We start from the raw sequence: 22669 nt of genomic DNA, 5'->3' as shown, positions 1-22669 counted from the left end.
TCAAATGCAGCATTACAATCTGGCAAAGCAAGCCAAGAGAAACTTTCAGGTAAAGAAGACCCATTCCAGCTCCCTCAAATCCCACAACTGGCAAGTCCTGCTCCGTTAGTCAGCAGTTTTCAGCACTTGACTGCTGGCCAGATGGTAATCTACCTAAAAGGGTAACCTCTGTGCTTGGCACATAGGTTTTATAGAGTGCTGTTACATTTGCAATCAAACCAAAAATGGTTTTAAGTTATTTATTAGCACTAGCAAAGCATCCACACAAAGATTACAGGTGTCCTAAGAAACTGTACACCATGAAAATTACAAATGATAATTGTACTAACTATAAATCAGTATTTTTGCTCTCAAAGAACTACAACTTCAGGAAAACCATCTTCTAAATGTTAACTTAGGTGGGAAGACAGACTGAGAGAAATCCTTTCCACCAATAATTACATTAAAATAATTCTGATTTTTTTTTAATATTTTATTTCAAAACGTCCACTGTTACACATTATTTTAAACTGAAGTTGCCCAGATACTGCACAAGCAAGACAATTACATATTCTTTTAAAGGATCCTTATGTAGCTTTCAGAAATGTAGTAACATTCCTTTAAAATTCTCACTTTTGTGTTTTAGTTTTTAATCTCTCCCTTAAAACATAAAGTCAACTCTTTATGTGACCTATTAAAATATTTTTTGTTTTCTTTCTTTATGATTATTTATATTTTATTTGTTAAATAGTGATAAGAAACTTAAACATACAGACACCTTCCTCAAATTTATGAATCCTTTCAGCAATGGACCTCTGGCTAAGAAAATCTTAAAATATATACGTGTCCAGAAGAGTAATTTCTAATCTCTTTCTTTTAGAAACTAGTTATTATGATGTACTGATACCAACCCAGTCCTCTCCCCTGAACTTCAGACAAAATCACTTACATTTCTTCCTAACAAACGGTTTCCCTTCAAACACGGTGCTCAAGGAACTAAATAGGATATTTCTTAAACGTGCTGCTTCTGCTGCGACATCTGGAAACAAGGGGTGCCCTCTGCTGTGCCGGGAGTGGAGGTTCACCCAAACCTCGGCGCAGCATCCCTGCCCGGCTGGGACCAGCGGCCAGGCCAAGCCAGAGGCTGCACATCTCTGCTTCCACACACGGACAACTTTCTGTCCCTGTCACCATGCCCTGACACGCACCCGATGGTTTGCACTCTGTTACTGTCACGAAAAAAGTCCCAACAGAGCAGCCTTCCCCCACTGTTGGCACACATTGCTGACTAGCAGCAAAGCTAACACAGTGCTAACTCATAAAAAGACACTTGACAAACTTCCCACACATATTTTAAACATTTTTAGACTATTCAGTGCACAAAAATGTGCATTTATTCTTAATTAGTTATTTCGTTCTTACATTTTCTCTGAACTTTGGCAACTGAGAGAAGAACGCAGCTCAAGACCCATTTCTCTAACTGTATCAACAAAAACCATCACATCCTTCCTAAAACACAAGGTTTCCAATTTTGCTAGGCAGACAGCTTTAATCTGTAAATGAAGGTAACACCTAAAGCATTTCCCATCCTTCTAAAAGAACCTTAAACTTATCTTTTGTTGTTGATGTTGTTGTTCAGTTTATAATACAAAACTTACATATTGTAAAAATGCAGAATGAAAAAGCAGTAAGAATTGAGCTGTCTGCTGTAGACAAAGTTAAATATCATGTGGGTCTGTCAGAATATTGTGCTCACCAAGTTGCCACCTTTTCAACAGTTTTAATCAACATTTATCTGCCTGCTCTGTAAATTTCACTACTTGCAAAACAGTAACAACAGAACAGTAAAATGAACGTAAAAACTAAAACACACAAACACAACCCCCTAAAAAATTACTAACACAGCAAGATACCACCAGGCAATTCTGAAGCAAGGTCAGCAGTACACATTGCTGCTGTGCACAAAACACTTAAAAGAGTTTTAGGGAAAATATCATCATGCTTTTTGAATCATCTGAACACAAACACATGTCAACATGCCCATTTAACAAGTTTCCTTATATCTGCCTAAAATAAGTCACTGTTCCAAAAACGAAAGAAAAAGAGCTGGCAGAGGAAATCTGTACAGAAATATTATCAAGCTTCTCCCCAAAATAAAGAGAAACACTGAGGACCCAAACAGCACCTCTGGCTCTTACAGGGTGAAGCACAGCAAAAGCCAGGCAGTGCTTTGGGCCTGTCCATTTGCCAGCTGAGGTAAGGGATGAGCAAGACCACAGTCCTCCTGCTCGAAAGCGCAGATCCTGCTGATGCAGGGCACCCCAGAAAGGGGATGCAGCTACAGCCACTGCACCCTCTTCTGAGGGGAGCCCCAGTAGCACCAGGGTTGCTCCCAGCTATGGGAAAGTTTATTTACCAAATAACACACTTCATAGCAATCAAAGATCAGTTAAAAGTGGCGAAAATGTGATTTCAAGGAAACTACACAGAATGAACAGATTACTCTGCAATTCATATCTCTTTCATTTTCCTCATTTCAATATGCCACTCTCCTCTGCTACTTCATTCTCACCAAAATCCACTCCCTCTTGTGCACACTCTTGAAAGAGCAAACAGTGAATAATCATCAATGTCACTCAGGTTCATGGAGCAGTAACTGGGCTAAGAACAGCATGAAAGTAGAGTCATGATAATCTTCATCACCTTGTTCTGCTTTGAACATCACTGGGACACTGCAAAGCAAGTTACTTTTCTTCCTCTGGTTCAAGAGAAAAAGTAGTTCAGTAAAGTGAAATTCAGGGCTGTAATCCAGATATTCATTTTTCATGCCTAGTTTGATTTCAGGTATTGCATTATTTTATATTTGTACATGTAATTCCACTTGGAAACGATGTTGTGATTACTAGGTAACATTTGAGTTTTTAAAGGCTTGATGAATAATTATTTATAGACAGAAGAAAAAATGCTTCCAGCTTCTTACTTTAGCAGAAAAATAAAAAAGGGGAAAAAAATCAACTTCCTAAATCCCTAAGTATCTCTTACAGCTGGATCAGGTGACCCTCTTCCGAAATTCTTCTGTGGACATCCCCCTGGACACCACCTGAGCCAGCATCCTGCGTTAGACAAACGTTTGATCGTTGCATAGCCAGCTTTGATAGTGTGGATTTTCAATGGAAAACAGAATGTTACAGATTTTGCAGTAATCTGGGATATCAGGTCTTGGATTCAGTGACAGGCATTTCCCTACACTCCCACTACCACACCAGTCCTGCAATAATAATTCACAGCATTAATCTCCATATCCTACTGGGCACACTCCAAGTAATCCCACTGGTGTGGGCAAACAACTGAAAAAAGTTACAAAAAGACGACTGTCAAGGACAAAGAGCAACATGGAATCACTTCCACCTGAAAAATAATCAGAGATCAGGTATTTTCAGCCTGGAAGAGATTTATTGTGATACATCAGTACAAACAGCTTTTTTGTGTTTCCCTGCATGTTTACTAACAGGCACAGTCACAATATGTAGGGAAAATCAGTATAAAAAACCTCCCTGCACTGCTAGAGAAAGTGATGGTTATTTACAAATCTTTAAATTCGTTTTACCACTTCATCTCTCCCAAGTTCCAACCATTCAGAATCTCAAAACCACAGACCCACAACAGGCATCTGGAGAAAGACCACTTGGATACAACACCAAGGATGAAGGCTGCCAGCTACCAAGGCCTCACCACACTTCCAAGATCGATCCTGTTTGGCAATGGTGAACTAGGTTTTGGACAAATCTTTTACACCCTTCAGGACTCAACCGTTGTTTACAGGGTGGTCCTTTGCTCCAGTGTTTTACTTAGTGCAGACTCAATAAACAGCAGAACTACAGCTCACTATCTCTCCATGACTGTTTTCATGGTGGTGGAACAGGAAAACAAATGGCACATAACATATGGGACACAGGCCTGTTGCCCTCCTCTTGTAGTTAAGGAGCAGGGTCTGCTCTTCACAAATCATTCGTGCTCCTGCTTATCAGTGCAGGCCTTGCCAAGCACATCATCTTCAATTTTACTCCTGAGAACAGCCTCCTGGAGAACTGTGGTTTTCCACATTACTATACAGCATCCTTTCAACCCCTGTCCTACTGTTTCTTTTGCTGCCTTCAGACACATACAATTCTACAGGTGTTTCACTCATGCAAGTCCTTGTATTTCCACTACAAGTCTCTGGAGCACTGGCCTAACAGGTCTTTGATCTGACCCTCCACAATCAATTAAAGATTTTCCACGTCCTCCCTGCCAGCCTGTAAAAGCCATAATATGGCTTTGCCCACAGGGCTGTTACCTTGCATTCTACACAACCAAAACTACTTGCTTGCTTTCTACATTAGATTTTTGTAGGAGTATGTTAGAAAGAAATACGAGCTGCCCATGTTTATCTGCAGGCTATTTTCTTACTAGCCAGGGTGAAGCAGTGAAAAGAGAATCACAGAATTGTTAGGGCTGGAAAGGACCTCTGGAAATCATCTAGTCCAAACCCCCAACAAGGCAGGGTCACCTAGAGCAGGTTACACCAAAACCTCTCCCGGTGGGTTTTGAATGTCTCCTGAGACGGAGGCTCCACGACCTCCCTGGGCAGCCTCTTCCAGTGCTCTGCCACCCTCAATGTGAAGTTCTTCCTCATCCTGAGGTGAAACGTTCTGTAGTTCAGTTTACGGCCAATGCTCCTCGTTCTGTCTCTGGCCACCACTAAACAGAGTCCGGCACCATCCTCTTGGCAGCCGTCTTTGAGATATTTATATGTATTGACGGGATCCCCTCTCAGTGAACTCCTCTCCAGACTAAACACGCTCAGCTCCCGCAGTCTCTCCTCGTAAGAGACGCTCCAGACCCCTCATCACCTTTGTGGTTCTCCACTGGACCCTCTCCAGCAGCTCCTTGTTTTCCTTGAACTGTGGAGACCAAACCTGAACAAGCGCAGTGCTCCACATGTGGCCTCACCAGGGCCGAGTAGAGGACGCTGCCTCGGCCCGACCCGCGCCGCGCCCTCACCTGCTGGGGGCCAGAGCCCGCGGTGCCGCCGCCCGGGCGCTGCTCCGTGCTCTGCGGGGGGGTCCCGGCGGCGGCCGGCGCGGCCCTGCTCTCCCCGCGGGCCGGGGTCAGCGCCGCCCCACACGGCCGAGCCCCAGCCCGGGCCGCGACCCGCCACCAGCACCGCGCCGCCATCGCTGCCGGGCGGGGCCGCACCCCGCGCAGGCGCGGCGCGGGCGGCTGAAGCGGGCAGCGCCATCTTGGGTGAGGGCCACGGGAGACGCGCTGGGAGCGGCGGCGGGACGGGGGAGAGGGCGGGAACTGCGCCGGGAGGGGCTGGGGGTGGATATCGGGACGAAATTCTTCACGAAAAGGGTGGCTAGACACGAGAACTGGCTGTCCAGGGAGATGGTGGAGTCACCGTCCCTGGAGGTGATTAAGGAAAGACTGGACGTAGAACTTCACAGAATCACAGGACATACCAAGTTGGAAGGGACCCACAAGGATCACGGAGCTCAACTCCTGGCCCGGCACAGGACCAACCCCAACAGTCACACCATGTACCTGAGAGTATTGTCCCAATGCTTCTTGAAGTCTGTCAGGCTTGGTGCTGTGACCTTCTCTGGGGAGCCTGTTGCAGTGCCCAGCCACCTCTGGGCAAAGAGCCTCCTCCTCACATCCAACCTAAACCTCCCCTGACACCACCTCAGGCCATTCCCTCGGGTCCGCACTAGGGGCCATGGTCTAACTGCCTCGGTGGTGATCCGTCACAGCTCGGATATCTCACGAGGTCTTTTCCCACCTCACTGATTCTGTGATAATGCAACACCCCTGAAGTAAAAGGACTTGGGGCAGAGAGTGTGGGCAGAGGAAGACACACCTGAAGCTCATGTGAGGCTGCAGCTGCAAAGCTTCCCTGTAATACTGTATTACAGTAAAATAATGCTGCCACTTGGTCATTAGCAAAAAAAAAATCTTCCTTGAAAAACAGCTCAACTCCAGACTAGATGACCCTTCTCTTCCTCAGATAAATAAATAAAATCTCATACAACAAGGATCGCGTTCCAGAAGAACCTGCCCTACGCAGCACTGACCCGACAGAGGAAGAGCAACACTCTCCCTGTACCATTCAATTCTCCTTTGCTTTGCTAAGGTGGAGCTGTCGAAGGCTGAGGGTACATCTCAACCCATTTTCTGAACTTCACGATGTAATCAGGGCAGTTTAATGTAGTGGCAGAGCAGTGGAACAGGCTGCCCAGGGAGGTAATGGATTCTCCCTCCCTGGAGACATTCAAAACCCACCTGGACATCTGTGTGACCTGTGTAACCTAAGTGACCCTGTCTGGGCAAGGGTGTTGGACCTCCAGCAGTCCCTTCCAACCCTCACAAGTCTGTGATTCTGTAATTTCATGTAAGCCACTAGAAGGCAATCTACACTTAGTCTTCTCTAGAAATGCCAAGCTCAGCCACGCAGACTTCCCCCCCCAGTACAGTAGTATATATCAGCACTGCTTTGAAACCAGACTTTGAGGACTGTTTCAATTAGAAAGAAAATTTCCTCCATATTCACGGGACAATACATTCCTCACATACAGTTTTTTATTAAGCTTCTCACATGTGATTAAACATATATTCTACATCTGACATGCTAGCAAGGTTGTCAGGAGCCAACTTTTTTTCCTCCAGACATCTGTGGTGGCTGAAGTTTCATGGATTTCACACAAATGTAGCAAAACTTGTTTCCAGTTCTAAGCGCAGTGATAAAAAGTTCTAACCATACCATGTGCCAGAAACATACAAAACACAAGAAATTTGAGGAGTACAGCAGATAACACGTAGGAGGACAGATCTTGTAAGAGAGCTATGCTGAGCGATGACATTGTGCACCTCTCAAAACAGATTTCTGGGGTCATGAACAGGGACAGGGGTGCTGCTAGAAGTACAGGCCTTTAACACGTAAAAACAGTAAGATGGTGTAGCAGATGTTTTCAAGGGTCAGCCTAAAAGGGAAGCAACATTAAGAGTTTAGGAGCAATGCTCTTGATGCCTAAAAAAGAACCAGTTCTGTGCTCAGGCTCATTCTTCCAGTCCATGCTTTGTTAGTGTGAATGTGACACCACCACATGTGAGTGAAGATGAATCTATTCACAACTGGTCAAACCTTCATAAGAGTGTTACCATACCACACTGACATCCTGTGCAAAAACACGACTGAAAATGTTACGGGGACTGAACCAAACCAGCACTATGAGGCATCTTGCTTCCATTGGCATTGGTCAGAAGTTTCCTACGTGGACAAAGCACAGATAAATGGGTAAATCTTAGATGTTCTGTATTACCCATCCACATCTGCTGCATGAGGAACATGCTCATAAGACAGTACATTCCTACCCATGTGTGATCCTGCTATAACTCGTGTAAAGCCTGCTGAAATGGAAGTCCTTTCTTTAGCTAGGAGTGATCCTTCCTCCTAGTCCTGTGTCCCTTGCAGGCAACACTCAACTGAAATAATCACAAGGGACTGAAGTAACAAGCTTCAGTTTGGCAGCAGCAGTAGATTTATAATGATTAAGTTGAGCAGATTGAAAAGAAATGACGTATCCACAGTATCTGTACAGTATAATTAACTTCTCAAAAGAGTTGTTTTTTTCATTGCTGTATTTTAAAGGTTGCCTTTAAATTACAGGTAAGTCCTTTAAATGCTTGAAAGGCATAAAAATTCCCCTTCCCACACAAAACCCCAAACAATGTATTTTAGTTTCAAAAATATTTTGAACCCACAAACAAGCCTGGTATCAGTTAATCTGGTAAATAACTACGTGCTACATAAAAGCACATCTGGTGGAAAGAGCGCAGAGAATGTTACAAGTGTGCTTGGTTTTTGCTTGCAGCATCTGGCAGTGGGTAGCAGGACAGGCAGGAATCTCAGTGGGTCTCCTCCTCTGTCTGTTCTGCAATAGTTTCTGTGGCACTGGCATTGGCAGCAGAGTTGAGAACTTCTCCAAAGTCTCCCCCGGCAGGTTTGCTTCCTCCAACTTTAGACTGTATAGAGAGAGCCCCAACATAAAATAGTAGTTACTTGGCACGCCAGACATGCTTAAATGGTACAAAACCAGTACCTCTGCATTAGTAAGTTTAGTAACTCTCTTCAGCACAGCAGCTTTTCCAGGACTGAGCAACCTCCACAATACTCTGAATACAAGTCTTCACATATCCAGCAGGAAATACTCACCAGCAAATTAGCACAGCAGTCTCCCTTTGTCTTTTGAGATACACAACACAGCCCTTATATACAAGGGGCTGATTCCAGAGTCCAGAGGTTCACATACCCTCAAAAGTTACAAATGGATTCAGACACGCAGCCTTTCAAGCCATTTAGGATTCAGAGTTAAAACTTGCTTCTGCATTGCTCAAGAAAGAACTCTGAGCAGTTTTATGTCTCAACAGTAATTCCTGAGATCTTTACTGCAGCAGAGCAACTATCTTACTTTCTCCAGGTAACAAGTTTACCTTTTCACTTCCCACCCCTGTGGGACTGCAGGGCTGTTAATGCCAACTGGTTGCAAGAGAATGTGTAGTTCCCCATGCCATCACCTGCATGCTTCTCATCCAACCCACGAGTATGCCCATGAGAAAAGTCAAACCTGGTTCCAGTTCCATGTATTAGTTATTTTTGAAGTGAGCTTTTACCTGGAGAAGCTATTAATGGTTGTTTCTGGAACTTGAGGTTCTTGTGAGTACATTTTAAATTAAGGCATCTTTTATGCCAGAAATGGGAGAAGCTTCCCAAGCTATTCTCCTGTATGGGATACTAGTCCCTAGAAAGGCACAAAATAAAAGCCTAGAGCATTGTGGGTACCTAATACTAGGTATGCTATACTAGCTGTTTGTGTAGGTTAGCTGCCTGTTAGTTCTTCCAGTTAGAAGTATCCTCCTGTAAGAGGTGCAGGAAGCCCATTTTTTCATTTGCAAATCATTAGGCAGAGAAATCATTTACACTTAAGTTCTTCAGTCTTTTCTCCACATCCACAGCTCCACAATCACCAAGGTGTTTTAGTAATGCTTACCTTAAAGTTCTCAACTTTTTCCTCAAAGGACTTGAAAGCAGGAGAATTTCTAGGAAAACAAAAAAAGGAACCACAGAATTTGAACCATATCTGGTTAGTCTATAAATATCAGAAAACAAGCAGACAGTTGCATTTTCCCAATGGGAACATGAAATTCGTTTGTTTGGGGCTCTTTCCTTGTTTTAAGGGCAGCCCAAAAATAGTTTAGCTCTGAATCTCCCTAAGTACTACAAAACTAAAACTAAAACACACTCAAGTTGAAGGCTCACTTTTATCTTTGGCAACTAACGCTGTCAGGCCCAGCAATAGGATTCTTCATATCAACATGGGAGGGAGAACTAGTAAGTATTTTAGGTTTAGCTTATTATTACCAGTGATTTCAAACAGGTTTCTGGCTTAAAGGATTTCTTCAGAAAAGTTTAGTCATCGATTCTGGTTAGCCTAGTACATTACTGCTGAAGCAAGCTCAGCAGAGTTTTCCCACTTTTTATAGGAAAACTAGTTCAGTTTAATTGGCTACATGTTCAATTAATAAAACATGGTTCACAGTGGCATTTTCTTCTAACATGTTAAATTTAAGGGAGACTCCCCCTTGTCTTTAAGTGCCAGAGGCAGCTGTAATTACAAACGGTAAGTTCTGTATACAAAGAACAGGACAACTTGGGATTTCCAACGCTGAGGGCCAATGTGTTATCCATTAGGGTCAGAAGAGTGGCTGAATGCTCTGACTAGCTGTCACTGCCACGTGCAGATTTGTGCAGCAGGTTGTACACTTTTTCTGCCTTTACACAGGATGGACATTGCTCGCCTTCAGTGCCCCAGGACTATGGATTCATAACAGACACAAAAATTCATTATATAAATATTAAAGAGAAGGATTTTTTTAAGAAGATGTCTGAAGCTTCCCTTCTCCCTTTGCTTGGTATTTGTGTAGGTCACCCACACTTAGCAGCACTCTCTCACTTGGGAAAGCACAAAGTGACACATATACAAACTAGACTCTCAGGAGATAGAGGGACACAGTGCCAAGCAAGGGGAGAGAAAAGGCAAGCACCTCAAGTCACCAAGAGACTTTTTGTGAAACCACAGTAGTTTTTTTTTTTTTACTCATTTTCATTGTTCAAAAACATAGGCCAAGCTACTGCCTTTTAAACTTGGAATCACTTAGCAGCATTACAATTCTAACGTAATTTTTCAGGGAAAAGTTGTTATAGTTTTCCTAAGCAGCAGGGAAGTGCACTTGGTCACATTCCCTATGTTGATAGCCACCACCATTAAACAGAAGTAAAACAGACTTTATCCTATATGTTAGTACAGGAAATCCATTACAAAGCTGGGTGGATTTTTTTGGTTTTGTTTTAAACCTATGTTAGTTGATTTAAGTTCGATTTGACTTAATTCTACACATGAAAATAAATAAACACAACAGCTGGATTATACATACATTACCTCATAATAGGCATACTAATTGAATGTTGTATGGAGCGTATACTAAGTGCCAGCATTAAGAAAAGAGAAAGCAAGAAATTAGTTTAAGTATTACATTGAGAAGAAATTTGCTTAGAGAGCTGACTTCTGGATACTATCTTTGGTAAACAGCCAAACAGTCTTATACAGTCCTATACAGTAACTGCTTGGGTTTGCTTTTTTAGATTGCTTAGCCATGCACACACACAAGTACATCAGAGCAAAAGCTGCAACAATCTTTTTCTCTTTTAGAGAGATTCAAGTGCCATGCTTGTTAGTACTTATTCTGCTTAGCTGCAACAGTCTCTCTACTCATTAGGTTTCTCAAGCAACGAGAGTCAATGAGAGTCATGCTGCATTTACAGTCTGGATGATATCAAGTAGAAAGTGAACACTCAAGAGTCTTATCAGTCAACTCACCTTCCTACCAAAAAGAATTATCCCTACATTCAGAAGGCCTGCATTTCAATTCACTGTAAGATTTCCATACTCATCAATACAAATTATCTACTCATCAATATACATTATCTAGAAAGAGCAGTCAAATCAATCTGTATTCAAGGTCAGATTTATGCTGGGGACAGGGAGGAAGTCCTAGTTCTGTGTTCTGAAATTCATGGAGGATTTCTGTAACCAGCCAGTGTTTCTGTATAATTACTGTTTGTTTAGTAAGAACACACACCTACTCATAGATGGTGACCAGATGTAGATTAAGGAGCTCCCAAATAACCTCAAGACCACCTGGAATCCAATTTACTTTCATGTATAAAATCCCTCTTTACTGTTGATACAAACAAGTCTTAAATGTTTCTTATCAAATACCACAACAGTAACTTAAAATTATTAAAACTGATCATCACAGATGTTCATAACTATATTTGCAATGTCAAATTTTGTCTGGGCTTTATAATTCTCTTTCAAGAGAATACTTTCCAGGCAATTGCTGAGGGAGAAGGGGAGGGAAGGGAAATAACTCTCTCAATATGCTGTACCTCCAAACTTTCAATTAGTATCTCAGCACAATGGAAGATACATTCACAGAAGCAAAAAAGTTCTATGTTCCTTGCCGAACGAGTTTTAAGGGATTCTTTCTGGAGGCTCATCAGTAAAATACAGTGATACAGGCAAACTACACAAGTGAAAAGTTCCCTTAAGGTTAGGATCCCTTAGGGCAGATGCACAACTACAGATTGATTTGTACATACAGTGTACTGGGAATCAGATATGCAAAGGCACATCAGTAAAGCACAGTCACATTTCATCCATTTCCCCAACCCCATTTCTGCTGTGTTTCATCTTACGCAAGGACTGACTTGCATGGGCTTTTCCAGAACACAGAGAAGCTGATTGTCTTCTGGGCTCTAATTTATATTCCTCGCTGAGACGTGGACTGACACGTTCTGGCCTTGCTACGTGACAGGCTTTATTACAGAACTACACTGACACCAACCAGTTCCAGTCATGCTCAGCCACCTCCCCTCAACCTGCAAGAAGCTTAAGGCTAAAGAGGGTGAAATACATGTATTTACAAACTGTAGACCTGCTCACACTGAAAAGCAACAACCTATAGTGTACTGCAGATCTTTTAATACGTTCTACAGAAGTTTAATATCAGAGATCATTTAATAGAAGAACTATTCATACACTCACAAAGGATTTACTTGCTGCTGTACAACACACATATACACTCAGTATCCATTTCGTATGACACCATAAGATAGTTTTATCACAATGATCTGGTTTGCAAGAGAACTGGATTAGATAAGTGCAGCTGATCTTTTTTTAACATCACCTGTTCTTCAAGTAGTGCAAAGAAGCACAATTAATCCTTGAAAGGCTTTATAAAGAAGAGAACCTGCATTCTTCCCCAAATGACAGAGTGCCATATCAAAGCACTCACTCACAACTAGTCCAAGCTGGGCAGTTTGAAAAAGAGAAACTCGTTTTACAATGCTCAGAAGCAAACCCCTCACTTAAAAAACAATTAATAAAAAAGACACAGTTAAATTGCTCACCAGCCTTCCACATATTTTGTATTGCTTTAAAAGCTTTCTTATCCTTTACATGATTATTTTATAAAGCTACTACATTGCCTCACATTTTGAAAAGGCACAAGGACCTATGCCAGAGTCCCTGCCTAAAAACATGGTCTGAAGAGTGCATACACACTATTTGCTTTTGTTAGTAGTTAAGTTTCCAGCTGATACACTGATAAATGATGATACTTAGGAATCCACGATCATATATCAGACTTTCACAGCAAGCAAAGAAAGTTATTCTGCCATCTCAGAAAAAGGCAAAGATGGACTTGTGCTCCATAATACAGATACAGTGCAGGAGGAGCCAAGTGCAAAGTCGTGATTGCTCAGAAATTTGAAGAGCACTGCATCTTGGTACTGCTGTTGTTTTGCACATAATACTGATGTTGCCTGCACAAGGAAGGTTAGTTCATCACAACTTCAAGACATTTTTATAAAGGAGGATAAAGGTATTAAGAGAAACCTAAGAAGGAACAAAGTTCATGTCAGCATAACAAAGAGCAGAGGAAACAAGCAAAAAAAGGAAGCAATAATGCACTGACATTGCATTACCAGTCCTCCCTTCCCCTCCATTTCAGTACTTTCCAAGTTCACAGCTGCACCATCTGCCTCGCTCCCTTCTCTGCCTCCCTACAAAATCACTTTGCAGTGCAAGAATGAAGACCTGCATGTGATTTTTGCTGCATGGAGCACACAGAAATAGTCCAACATAGAAGAAAGCACACCATTAAAGCTGAGAAGTCCCTCAACTAAAACTATACAAGGAAAGTGAAGCCATGATGAAGCCGCCACTTTAAGAATAAAAATGCACTTGCATATTCAGTATTAGTTCAAGTAAGTATCAGGCCCATCAATTCTCATTTTTAGGAAAGAATTCAGGCAGCTAAAACTTTCTGAAGTTCAGACTTGTGTAGTCTTAAAAGTAGACACGACCTGAGTAGTCACATAACCCTGGGACTTGAATTCACTGGTTGAATCCCAGATGAATTTGGTTCTCATGAAAACCAAAAAAACTCAAAGGTTTTTAATCTCTTGCTTAAGCGCAACTAATATCTTGAACAGCACTAATGTTTCACAATTTTGTTTTATTTTTAAAACCCCATTTTCCTGAATTTGTAACAGTACCTTGAATTTCCATTGCCGTGATTCTCCCCAAGAAACACACCAATGGTGTGGACTCCTCTAGCACTGTTACATTACCTCCCAGTGGCCCAGTTTCTGATAAGGAGTACTCAACACCCACATAGCTACTAACTAGAGTAATTAGGACACTCTTCTTTTGAGGTATTAAATTCCTGAAGACAGAAGACAGCTCTGAGTCTGTCCTTGTCCTTGACCAATGCAATAGTCTAATACTAATAGAACACCATAGCCTTAAGGAAGGTGAATGAACCCTGAAAAGTGAGGAGCTGAGCTCCGCATCCCAAAGGTAGTACAGAGACATCTTCCAGGCTCCCATTACCTCACTGATGCTAATGGGGATGAATTTCAGAGCAGCTGCTCTTCTTATATCTGAGCAAATTGAGCTCACTTCAGAGGCCATCCTGTGCCACCACCCATCTTGTCCCCAGGGGCTATAGCTCCTAGTTAGTATTCTAGGAGCCAAATCCCTAGTCTTTATAGAGATCCTAGTGCTGTCTTTAGCTACTTAGGGCAAGAGTACAGAAAAGATGAAGCCAGACTCAGGCGTGCATAGACAGATGAAAGGCAATGGACAGAAGATGCTACACAGGAATTTTAACTACTGAAAACATTGAATATCTGCTTAGACTAAGCAGATAAAAGGCAACGCAGACAAGGTAACTAAAATACCGGTGCTGCTAAAGTAATTAACTCAAGGACTGTTCACTGGACAAACTATGAAGAGGGAATGTATAACCTAGTTTACATTTAGATTCCAGTAATTTTCTTAGAGTCACTGCTAACCAGATATTGCAATAGACACAAAAAGGGGGAAATTTCTACTCTGTCACGGCACAAACATGATACAGACAAAGGAGGAGGAATCCTGCATGCCATTGACCTCAACACCATATTCTGTCTCTTGACAAAAAAACCTTGCAGAATCATTTTAGCGGGTTCCTTTCTTACAAGGAAGAGAGACTAATTGATTATGAAGTATACTCAAGATTTTATGTTCTGTGGTAGTTAGCAGGTGAACATGAAGAAACTTCTTCCCTGATGTTAAAAGAGCTTTGGTTTTACATTAACTAACACTGGAGAAAAGAAGAAATTACCTTTTACAGACAAAACTTTTAATTAAAGATTTTAATGGAGACAGTCTGACTACATGCTTAGTTTCAGAAACAATTCTTGCGCCCACCTTACCTAAAGGAATGTGAAAATGCCTGTAGTCTGCACAATGCCAGAGTAAGCATTAAAGAGAGAAAGGAAGTTCTGATAAATCTGACGAAAAATATGTAACTGTGTAGCTGCACCTCAAAGTGTTTTCTCACTAGACTTCAAAAAGCAAGAGGTTAATGGCAGCACTTTAAACCAGATGGCTGATTTTATTACACTGATTTTATTCCAATGCAGCAATATTATGTGTCAGAATGTGTGAATTTTTATTTGCCCAATAATTGAAAAATAAGTTTAACCCACCATTCATGCCCAATAATTGAAAAATGAGTTTAACCCATTACTCACAACAAATTACATGCAAAGATGAATAATTGTCTATGCTCCAGTAGTAAAAACTACATAATCAAAGAATTGTAAGCTAAGCATCTGAATGTAGTGCATCCAGTAGGAGTTTTGCATGCAGCTCTCAACGGTGCTAAAAATGACCACAGGACTGACCTAAATGTGCATGAAGGGCTGGCATTTGTGTCATTTGACACAAAGTCAAAATATGTTGTATGCCAACAATAGTTAATTGAAAAGTGCTTGATAATCTCTTAAAAATGTAATAAAATCAAGCCACTTCTATGAGGCAGAACAGCTTACAAAAAATAAAACACATCTGGAAGGAATGCACACACAAGACAAAACAAGAAAAACAACAAACAAAACAAAACACCCAAAAAACAAAACAAAAACCGTCAAACCACAAACAGTTAAAGATACTAGTTGTCTAAATATAGCATTCCACAAGAGAATCCACTCTGAGAAAGTCAGAGAAGAGAAATGACAGTGCTATGTGCATCAGAGAGGCAGGCAGAGACACTGCCACCTGCAATCACACCAGAAAAGTAAGAGCAGTAGTGGAGGTTGTAGCATACATTGTTTCTCTCGCATATATAAAGCACACACCACAGAACTCTTCTGCATCAGTGAGGATGTACAAGCAGATTTTGCAGCAAGTCTCTTAGCTCTCCTAAAACAGATGCCAAGGGCTCTTGATAGATTAACTTTTAGAAGTACTAGGTATGTTAACAGCATAAATTTATTTCAGTGATTGCCTGCTTAAATAAAAAGTGCAACCTCTTGAGAAAAGCTAAAGAAACCTACCTGACATCTTCAAACTTCTTGGTTATGACTGAACCAACAGAAGAAAAAGCAGCAGAAGCCTTCTGACCAGCCTGAGACAGGGTTTCTGATGTTCTCTTATACCTGTGCTCAAACAAAATTTAGGTTTTTGGTTATTTTAATAGAACACATAAGGAATCTTGTAGTGTATGTACATTTGTATCAAATGCAGAGGTATACTTCAGTTTTGGGGTCTAATGGACAACCTACTTAAGAGACTGCAGTCCCTTCTAGCTACAGCATCTCTGCCACCACTGACTTGAGGGTCACCAAAATGAACCTTGTTGATGGAGAGGCTCCAAGACATATATACATGACCTATGAGATTTAAAATATGTCCGATTTATTAGGATAGCTCAGACTTTTTATAGTATCTGTAAACAAGGTCTCGTGACAAGAAGCACATAATTGGATACAAGTTACTGTCCAGATGCAAACATGCATTACAAATACATTTATAATTGGTTATTAACAGGTGACAAGGCAATTATTTACTTTATCAAACTCCACCTTCTTCTTGGCACTGATTTCCTTTTCTTCTAGCAAAGAGACCAGCAGCCAGCTTGGCACTTATAACTTATAGTACCTATAAAACTATATAAAAGCTTATAAAAGCTTGTAAAACTGCAACACAATATATAAATTGCTCACACATACATCATGTTCCTCCCACAGAATCTACCAGAACAGACTCTATCTGCTTTTGTAGGACTTGCCAAAAAATAAAACAAACTCACACAAACAAAAAAAAAAAAAATTAAAACAAACAAACACAAACTCAAGAGAAAATAAGACTCAAGAAAACAACACCTTGCACACACACTGAAAAATGTCTTGTTTTTGTGTCAAGTGTCTAAATTCTTGTACCAAGCAGTTCTGTCAATAAACTTCAGCATAAAAACTCTGAGGTACATCCTGTTACATTCTATGCATTAACTGCAGAAGCCAGCTCACTCTAGACTTTAAGCTAACAGTTGTGTTTGGCAAGAATAGTAACTGTGACAGTGGACTCTTTCTGCATGAGCTCAGTTTCCAACAATTTTTCAGGGTGGAAACGAAAGGTTCTGTTGGATTCAGGACACCTTGGTATCTCAATAGATCTGTCAGTCTCTCAGATCTGTCAAACAAACAAAGTGTCTTAGAATAGCCTGCATTACAGTCATTCTTCCTTTGCATGAGATACGACTAGCAGTGTCCTTCTTAAAAAAAGCTATGTTGATTTATCCAGCTAAGTTTTAGTGCAACTTTGTGTTATCTACACACACCTCATTTCACAAGAACAGAGGGTTTAGACATGACACAAGAACTAAACAGTTTTCACCTCAACAGCCTACACAATCATCATGAGCTGGTACATACGCCGTGGTTGATGTAACATCTTGCCAGCTTTTGGTAATATTCTGCCTTAGTTCCTGTAGGGAGTTAATTCCCAGCTTTCTCTTGATCTCTGCTAGATGCTTCTCTTTGGCAGCTAGCACTTGTGAGAGTGTCTGGATTTCTTCTTCCACCTATGACAGAAGAGTTGATAAGAGGTTAACAAGCAATATACCCAGCCATTTAACTATGTATTTCTTAAAACATCTATTAGACATCAGTACCAGGAGAGCTAACAGGTTTTTAACATCGCCTCAGTCATTTCTAAATACTAAAAGGGAAATCCAACATAGTCTACAACAAGAGCTAGTGAGAAAGTAATCTATGTGCAGCTGGTTGTTACTGAAATATGTACATTGTTTACTAAAAGATTGTATACTTAGAAATCATTACCTATGATATGTAAAGCTGGAAGATTAGTCAAACCTGGGACAATCGCCAAGCCTGTATTCTACTTCCACGTCAGAAGAGATACCAATGTGTGACCAGTGTTAGGAAGCTCAGAGCTTGTCTGATCCGTGCACAAGTTTTGTATCCTTGCTCGAACAGAAAGGTTCTTTTGTGGCTTAAGCCAGCAACTGAGACTGGATCCAGCACAGGAGTGCCTTTCCCAGATCAGGGGTGGAAATAGTGGCAGACTGAGCAGTTAAAACCGACACAAACACATAACAACAAATACACAGCAGCTGCTCTGCAACTAGAAAACTGTACTGTTCCCTCTTTACTCAGATGGTCACATACACCTCTTCCAGAAGCATGATCAGATGTCAAAAGTTTTACTATGCCATCCTGTGAGCTGTATAGATGTGACAGAGGCACTAAGGCTGTGTGTGCAAAAGCAAGGGCTCCAACACTACTTTCTCATCCAGACAGGATCACCTCACTTTAGAGTACCAGGTCGCCCACTCATTTAAGCTCCTTTGAGGAAATACCACCATTTTCAATGCACCTTTGTTTTCTGCATATCTGTCTGAAGTCCAGTGACACACCCCAGCAGGACCAGACTCCCCTTGCGATCTTTGGCATGAAATGATAGTCAGGACTACCAAATACAAGACTGCATTAAATGTGCTTATTTCACAGCTTATCTTTGTTTGTCAACCTTAGGCTTAAGTCAGTGTCTTCTATAGTGTCCTAAAGTCACACAGAGCTACTAAAAAAAAAAAGGCCTGGCAGCCCAAAAAAGCTTCATTTTGACACTTTTTGACAACATTTGAAATGCATGTCTCAGGCTTGAATTACTGACTATCCTTCAGAGTGCTACTTTAACCTGCTCTTAAAAAAATTCTGCCATGGACAGAAACAGTAATGTGGTTAGACATTAGCAAAACACTGCCTACATGGCAAAGCATTCTTCATGAGAGGAACAGCTTTAATTACTCCACAACAATTGAGACAATACTTGGATTTTGGCTCCCAAACACGTTTTCTTTGACTGCTTATTTACCCACTTCTCACTTGAGGGAAACAAAGGGTCAGATATTTATGCATCTTGGTTTAAGATCTGTGCACTCAGCACTTCCAGTTTAATTCCCCTTGCTAGAATTGACTGTTCTTTTCTCTTTGACACCTTCACTTTTCCTCCCCGAAATACAAAAGAGTGTCATACAGGGCTTTAGACACTCACAGAATAACTATGCAAAGCATTAACTGTATATTCAAAGACAGCATTATCCCAGATTTTCATTCTCAAAATAAGTTTAAGAGCTATTTGCAAAAGAATTACCTTGGCAAGCTCTTTTCTTAGCTCGTCCTGTTCTTCTTCCGAGAGTGTTTCTGCCATACTGACTGTAGCAGCAGCATCCTCTCCAACCTCAGGTATAGAGTCACTTCTCAGCAGCCCTTGAGGTGAATAAAACATTTAAAGTCATATTGCCACATCTGCCAAACAGCAGCTGATGTTAGCATACCACCCTTTTGTGCCATTGAACAAAGAAAACCGATGAGAGGACACCAAAGTCATGCTCCTCAAGTGGTACTGCATACAGGAAATTAAAGGCATTTTACATTTAATTCTATCAAGCTGTATTAAAGCACAATATAACTGCAGCTGGGAACATGTTGAGAACAACACATCCCAATACTCTCTGAGAGAAAAAAGGTACAGAGTCCTATGTCCCAACCGGTGTTTCCTACACAACCTCTGCCCAGGAGTCTGTGTGCACTCCGATCTCTCACTCATCTGGCACAGAAACTGGAAGCACAGGAGGTGCTCAAGGCCAGTGCAGAGCCTCCCCCTCTTACCACTCTCTGGATCAGATTTAAAAATGAGCACACTGGGAGAAGCCTTGGCAACAAGCAAGGTTTGCAACAGTGGAGAAAAAATATTGCGCTTCAAGTACAAACTCCTCCTCTGTACCCTGCTCAATCTCCCTCATCCTTGGTAACTGTGACCACTGTGGCTAGAAAGTGGCAGGTATCATGGAACAAGAAGAAAGCTGCTGATTTACACCTGGATATTACAACAAATGAGAAACCTAGAGATGGAGCAAAAGGCTGTCACTTTAGACAATGCAGTGGAGTGCTGAGAAGGGACTGAAGAGGATGTGCATCCACTCACACTGCTACCTCTTCCCCTTCTAAATCCTGAAACCAAATCTCTGCCAAACTCCTATATAAAGCACAAATATCCCTACTGTTTTCCTTATTTTGCTTTCACAGCTTCATGGAAAGGAAGGAGAATGATATTACTTACATTATCATGGTGCATTCACTTGAAAGATTCCTTTATTCTTAGTCCTTAGAGGTTGCAATAAGATCTCTTTAAACACTTTCTAATGCAACAAACAAAATTTACAGCAAAAGATTTCCCGTTTTGAATCTTTGTAGCTGACACTTTAACATATAGTTTGCCAGAATTAAGGAATTCTGTTCTAATTGCAGAGAGACTAGTTTGTAGGGAGACTGCATGCTGGAATGGTTGTGGATTCCCAGAACTAATTCTCTATTCAAGAGGTAAAATAGTTTTAATGATAATTAAAAAAAAAGAAATTAAATAAAAATCTTAAAATACGAGAGAAAAAAACAGGATTGTTTGCTAATAAGGAGAGAGGGTGAATGTGTGCATGTATACGTATACGTGTATACATATATATAAATATATAATTCATCTAAGTTGAGGACACATTAAGTAATGTTTCCTATTAATCACTACAAGAATTAACCATATAAAATTCCATCCTCATTTCAGCAGTTTCTGGTGGCGCTCCATACTATCAATTAGTCTGGGAATCCGAAAACTCATTAATTTTCAAAGAGATCACCCCTATGATTTTGCTGTGAGGTTTGATATCAAACAGCTACAACACAATCAACTGAAAAGTCAGGGGAAAAAAGATATTCTGTGTGTCTGTAATTAGTTGTAAGTATTCTATGAAACATGCTACTAGCAGCAAGCCTTGTTCTTGACCAAGTTACTGGAACTCAAGTAAAGCTCAATTCCACAAATTCTTACCAGAACAGTTATATTTTCTGCCTGTATTTGTGTCCAGAAGACTTGTCCTCTAAAAGCACACTGCTACATGGGCAGAACATTTGTTAATGCTGTTACCACAGAATATGCTGAGGAAGAAGTAGATGAAATCCCGTTCTGCATTTATTCCTGAGATCTATGCCACATTTTCTCAGAGATTTACATGTGCCCTCTACACAAACATTGTGTAGGTCCTATGAGTTTCCCAAGACACTAGTTTCTGGTAGAAATCTAGGGCAGAAAGAACTTCAAGTCTAACTCCCAAACCAAAGCACAGCACTGCAGCACTCAGAAAAAGTATTATGGCTCATGTCGCAAAACCAGATAATTTTTTGTTTATACACCAACGTATTTCCTTTTCTTAAGGATTAAGAATGCCACACCTTTTTGTCAACGTCCTATTTAACCTATTAATTGCACATGCCTCTACTGAAGGAAAACTAACAATGCAAACTGCATTTTCCCCTGACACCCTCCAACCTCCCAGTACATTCCCCTACAACTCCTGACCTTGTTCTCATCTGCAGGCCCTTCAGGGACCACAGAGCTTGCTGTTGCAAAAGTCATTTCTGGAAGTTTGCAAGTACCGAAGACCACGCTGACTCCAAGAGCATTAGCACATCCAGCTGAAAGTCTTTTCAATCCGATTATGAAGAGTCATCTGGATTATATCCCCAAAAATAGATCAAGTGAATCCACCAGTAGGAAAACATGCTGGATTGTCCCCCGCAGCAATAGCTTCTCCTTTGGGAATGTACCTTGTCTTTGGAAAACTAGTTTTTTAAGAAAGCTTGTTCTGCTTCTTGCCTACTACACTGAATTTAACACACAATGCTAAAATGCAAGGGAATGATCTCTCCTTCCCATTTCTAGATCTTTTAGGAAGACAGGAAGTCACTGCTACTCTGAGTTCTCTATACCTCACCCTGCACATCTGACCAGGCCTTCTCTCTTCTCTTTGCCCTCTGACCCCTTCTTTATTACTTTTTCTTGAGCTCCATATGAAGTGTGCAAACACCTTCCCATCAGTATTTATTCTGGCACCTCCCCTCTCATCCCCTGTCACTGTTTAACTCTCCTGTTCACTTTATTCCCATTCCTCAGTTCAATACTCGCAGGACACAGGGTTCATCCATGCTATGGGAAGGCTGTGCTAAACCATCTGACCAAGGAGCAGTTTTCTACATAGGTAACAACCCACACACCTCCACAATGGTGTGGCTACAACCCAAATATAATCCATAATCTAGGGCTGACTGCCAGTAAGATCCTGGCTTTGAGAAAGCTTGGTAAGGAAAGGTACACAGCACACCTTAGATCTTTTTAGGGGGAGTGTGGCAAGAAACCAGACAACAGATGGAAAAACTTCTGCCTCAAACTATTATTAAGAGAGCACTTCTCATTTGTGGTCTTTTTCCACCAACAGAACTGTTGTTATTGTTATTTTATATTGTTATGTATAATTGTTATTATGGTTTCCAACTTGTTACCCTTCCTTATGTTAATTCTCTTGCACCTTCATGCTGCAAAGGACTTAAAATTCAGTTATTTGGTATTCTGATTGCTATAACTAAGTTTAGCTGAACATTTCACATCTCAAACTCCTAGAGTAAAACTTCAGTTTGTGGGGAAAAGTTGGAAATACTGAGAATATATTGAGAAATATTGAGAAAACTTGCCCAGTTTAAAGGTCAGTTTTTAGGTCTGTATTTCTAAGATTAGCATACTAACCCAGCACTTTATATTAACCCAGTACTTTATTAGATCTACTTAAATGA

General features: G+C 41.0%; 1 protein-coding gene across 5 annotated transcripts in view; it reads right to left on the bottom strand.

Moving 5' to 3' along the window:
- LOC126646680 (tumor protein D52-like) overlaps positions 1–22669 on the bottom strand; it is a 119593-nt gene that overhangs the window by 71884 nt on the left and 25040 nt on the right. For 2 of the 5 annotated variants that reach the window (XM_050328180.1, XM_050328157.1), the window contains exons 2-8: positions 19146–19261; positions 17405–17553; positions 16028–16129; positions 14903–14929; positions 10518–10559; positions 9069–9117; positions 6583–8043 (exon numbers count right to left, since the gene is read on the bottom strand). In XM_050328180.1, the coding sequence (XP_050184137.1) occupies positions 7927–8043; positions 9069–9117; positions 10518–10559; positions 14903–14929; positions 16028–16129; positions 17405–17553; positions 19146–19261 (602 nt within the window). In that variant the 3' untranslated portion in view covers positions 6583–7926. Of the gene's footprint in view, positions 1–6582; positions 8044–9068; positions 9118–10517; positions 10560–14902; positions 14930–16027; positions 16130–17404; positions 17554–19145; positions 19262–22669 lie in introns of those variants that run through there. The other 3 variants (XM_050328165.1, XM_050328169.1, XM_050328190.1) reach the window with 3 other exon arrangements.

Source organism: Myiozetetes cayanensis, unplaced genomic scaffold (assembly GCF_022539395.1).
Source record: "Myiozetetes cayanensis isolate MyiCay16 unplaced genomic scaffold, myiCay2020 scf1, whole genome shotgun sequence".
Lineage (NCBI taxonomy): Eukaryota > Metazoa > Chordata > Aves > Passeriformes > Tyrannidae > Myiozetetes > Myiozetetes cayanensis.
Note: the sequence above shows the minus strand (reverse complement) of the source record. Positions and strands in the feature narration are given on the sequence as shown.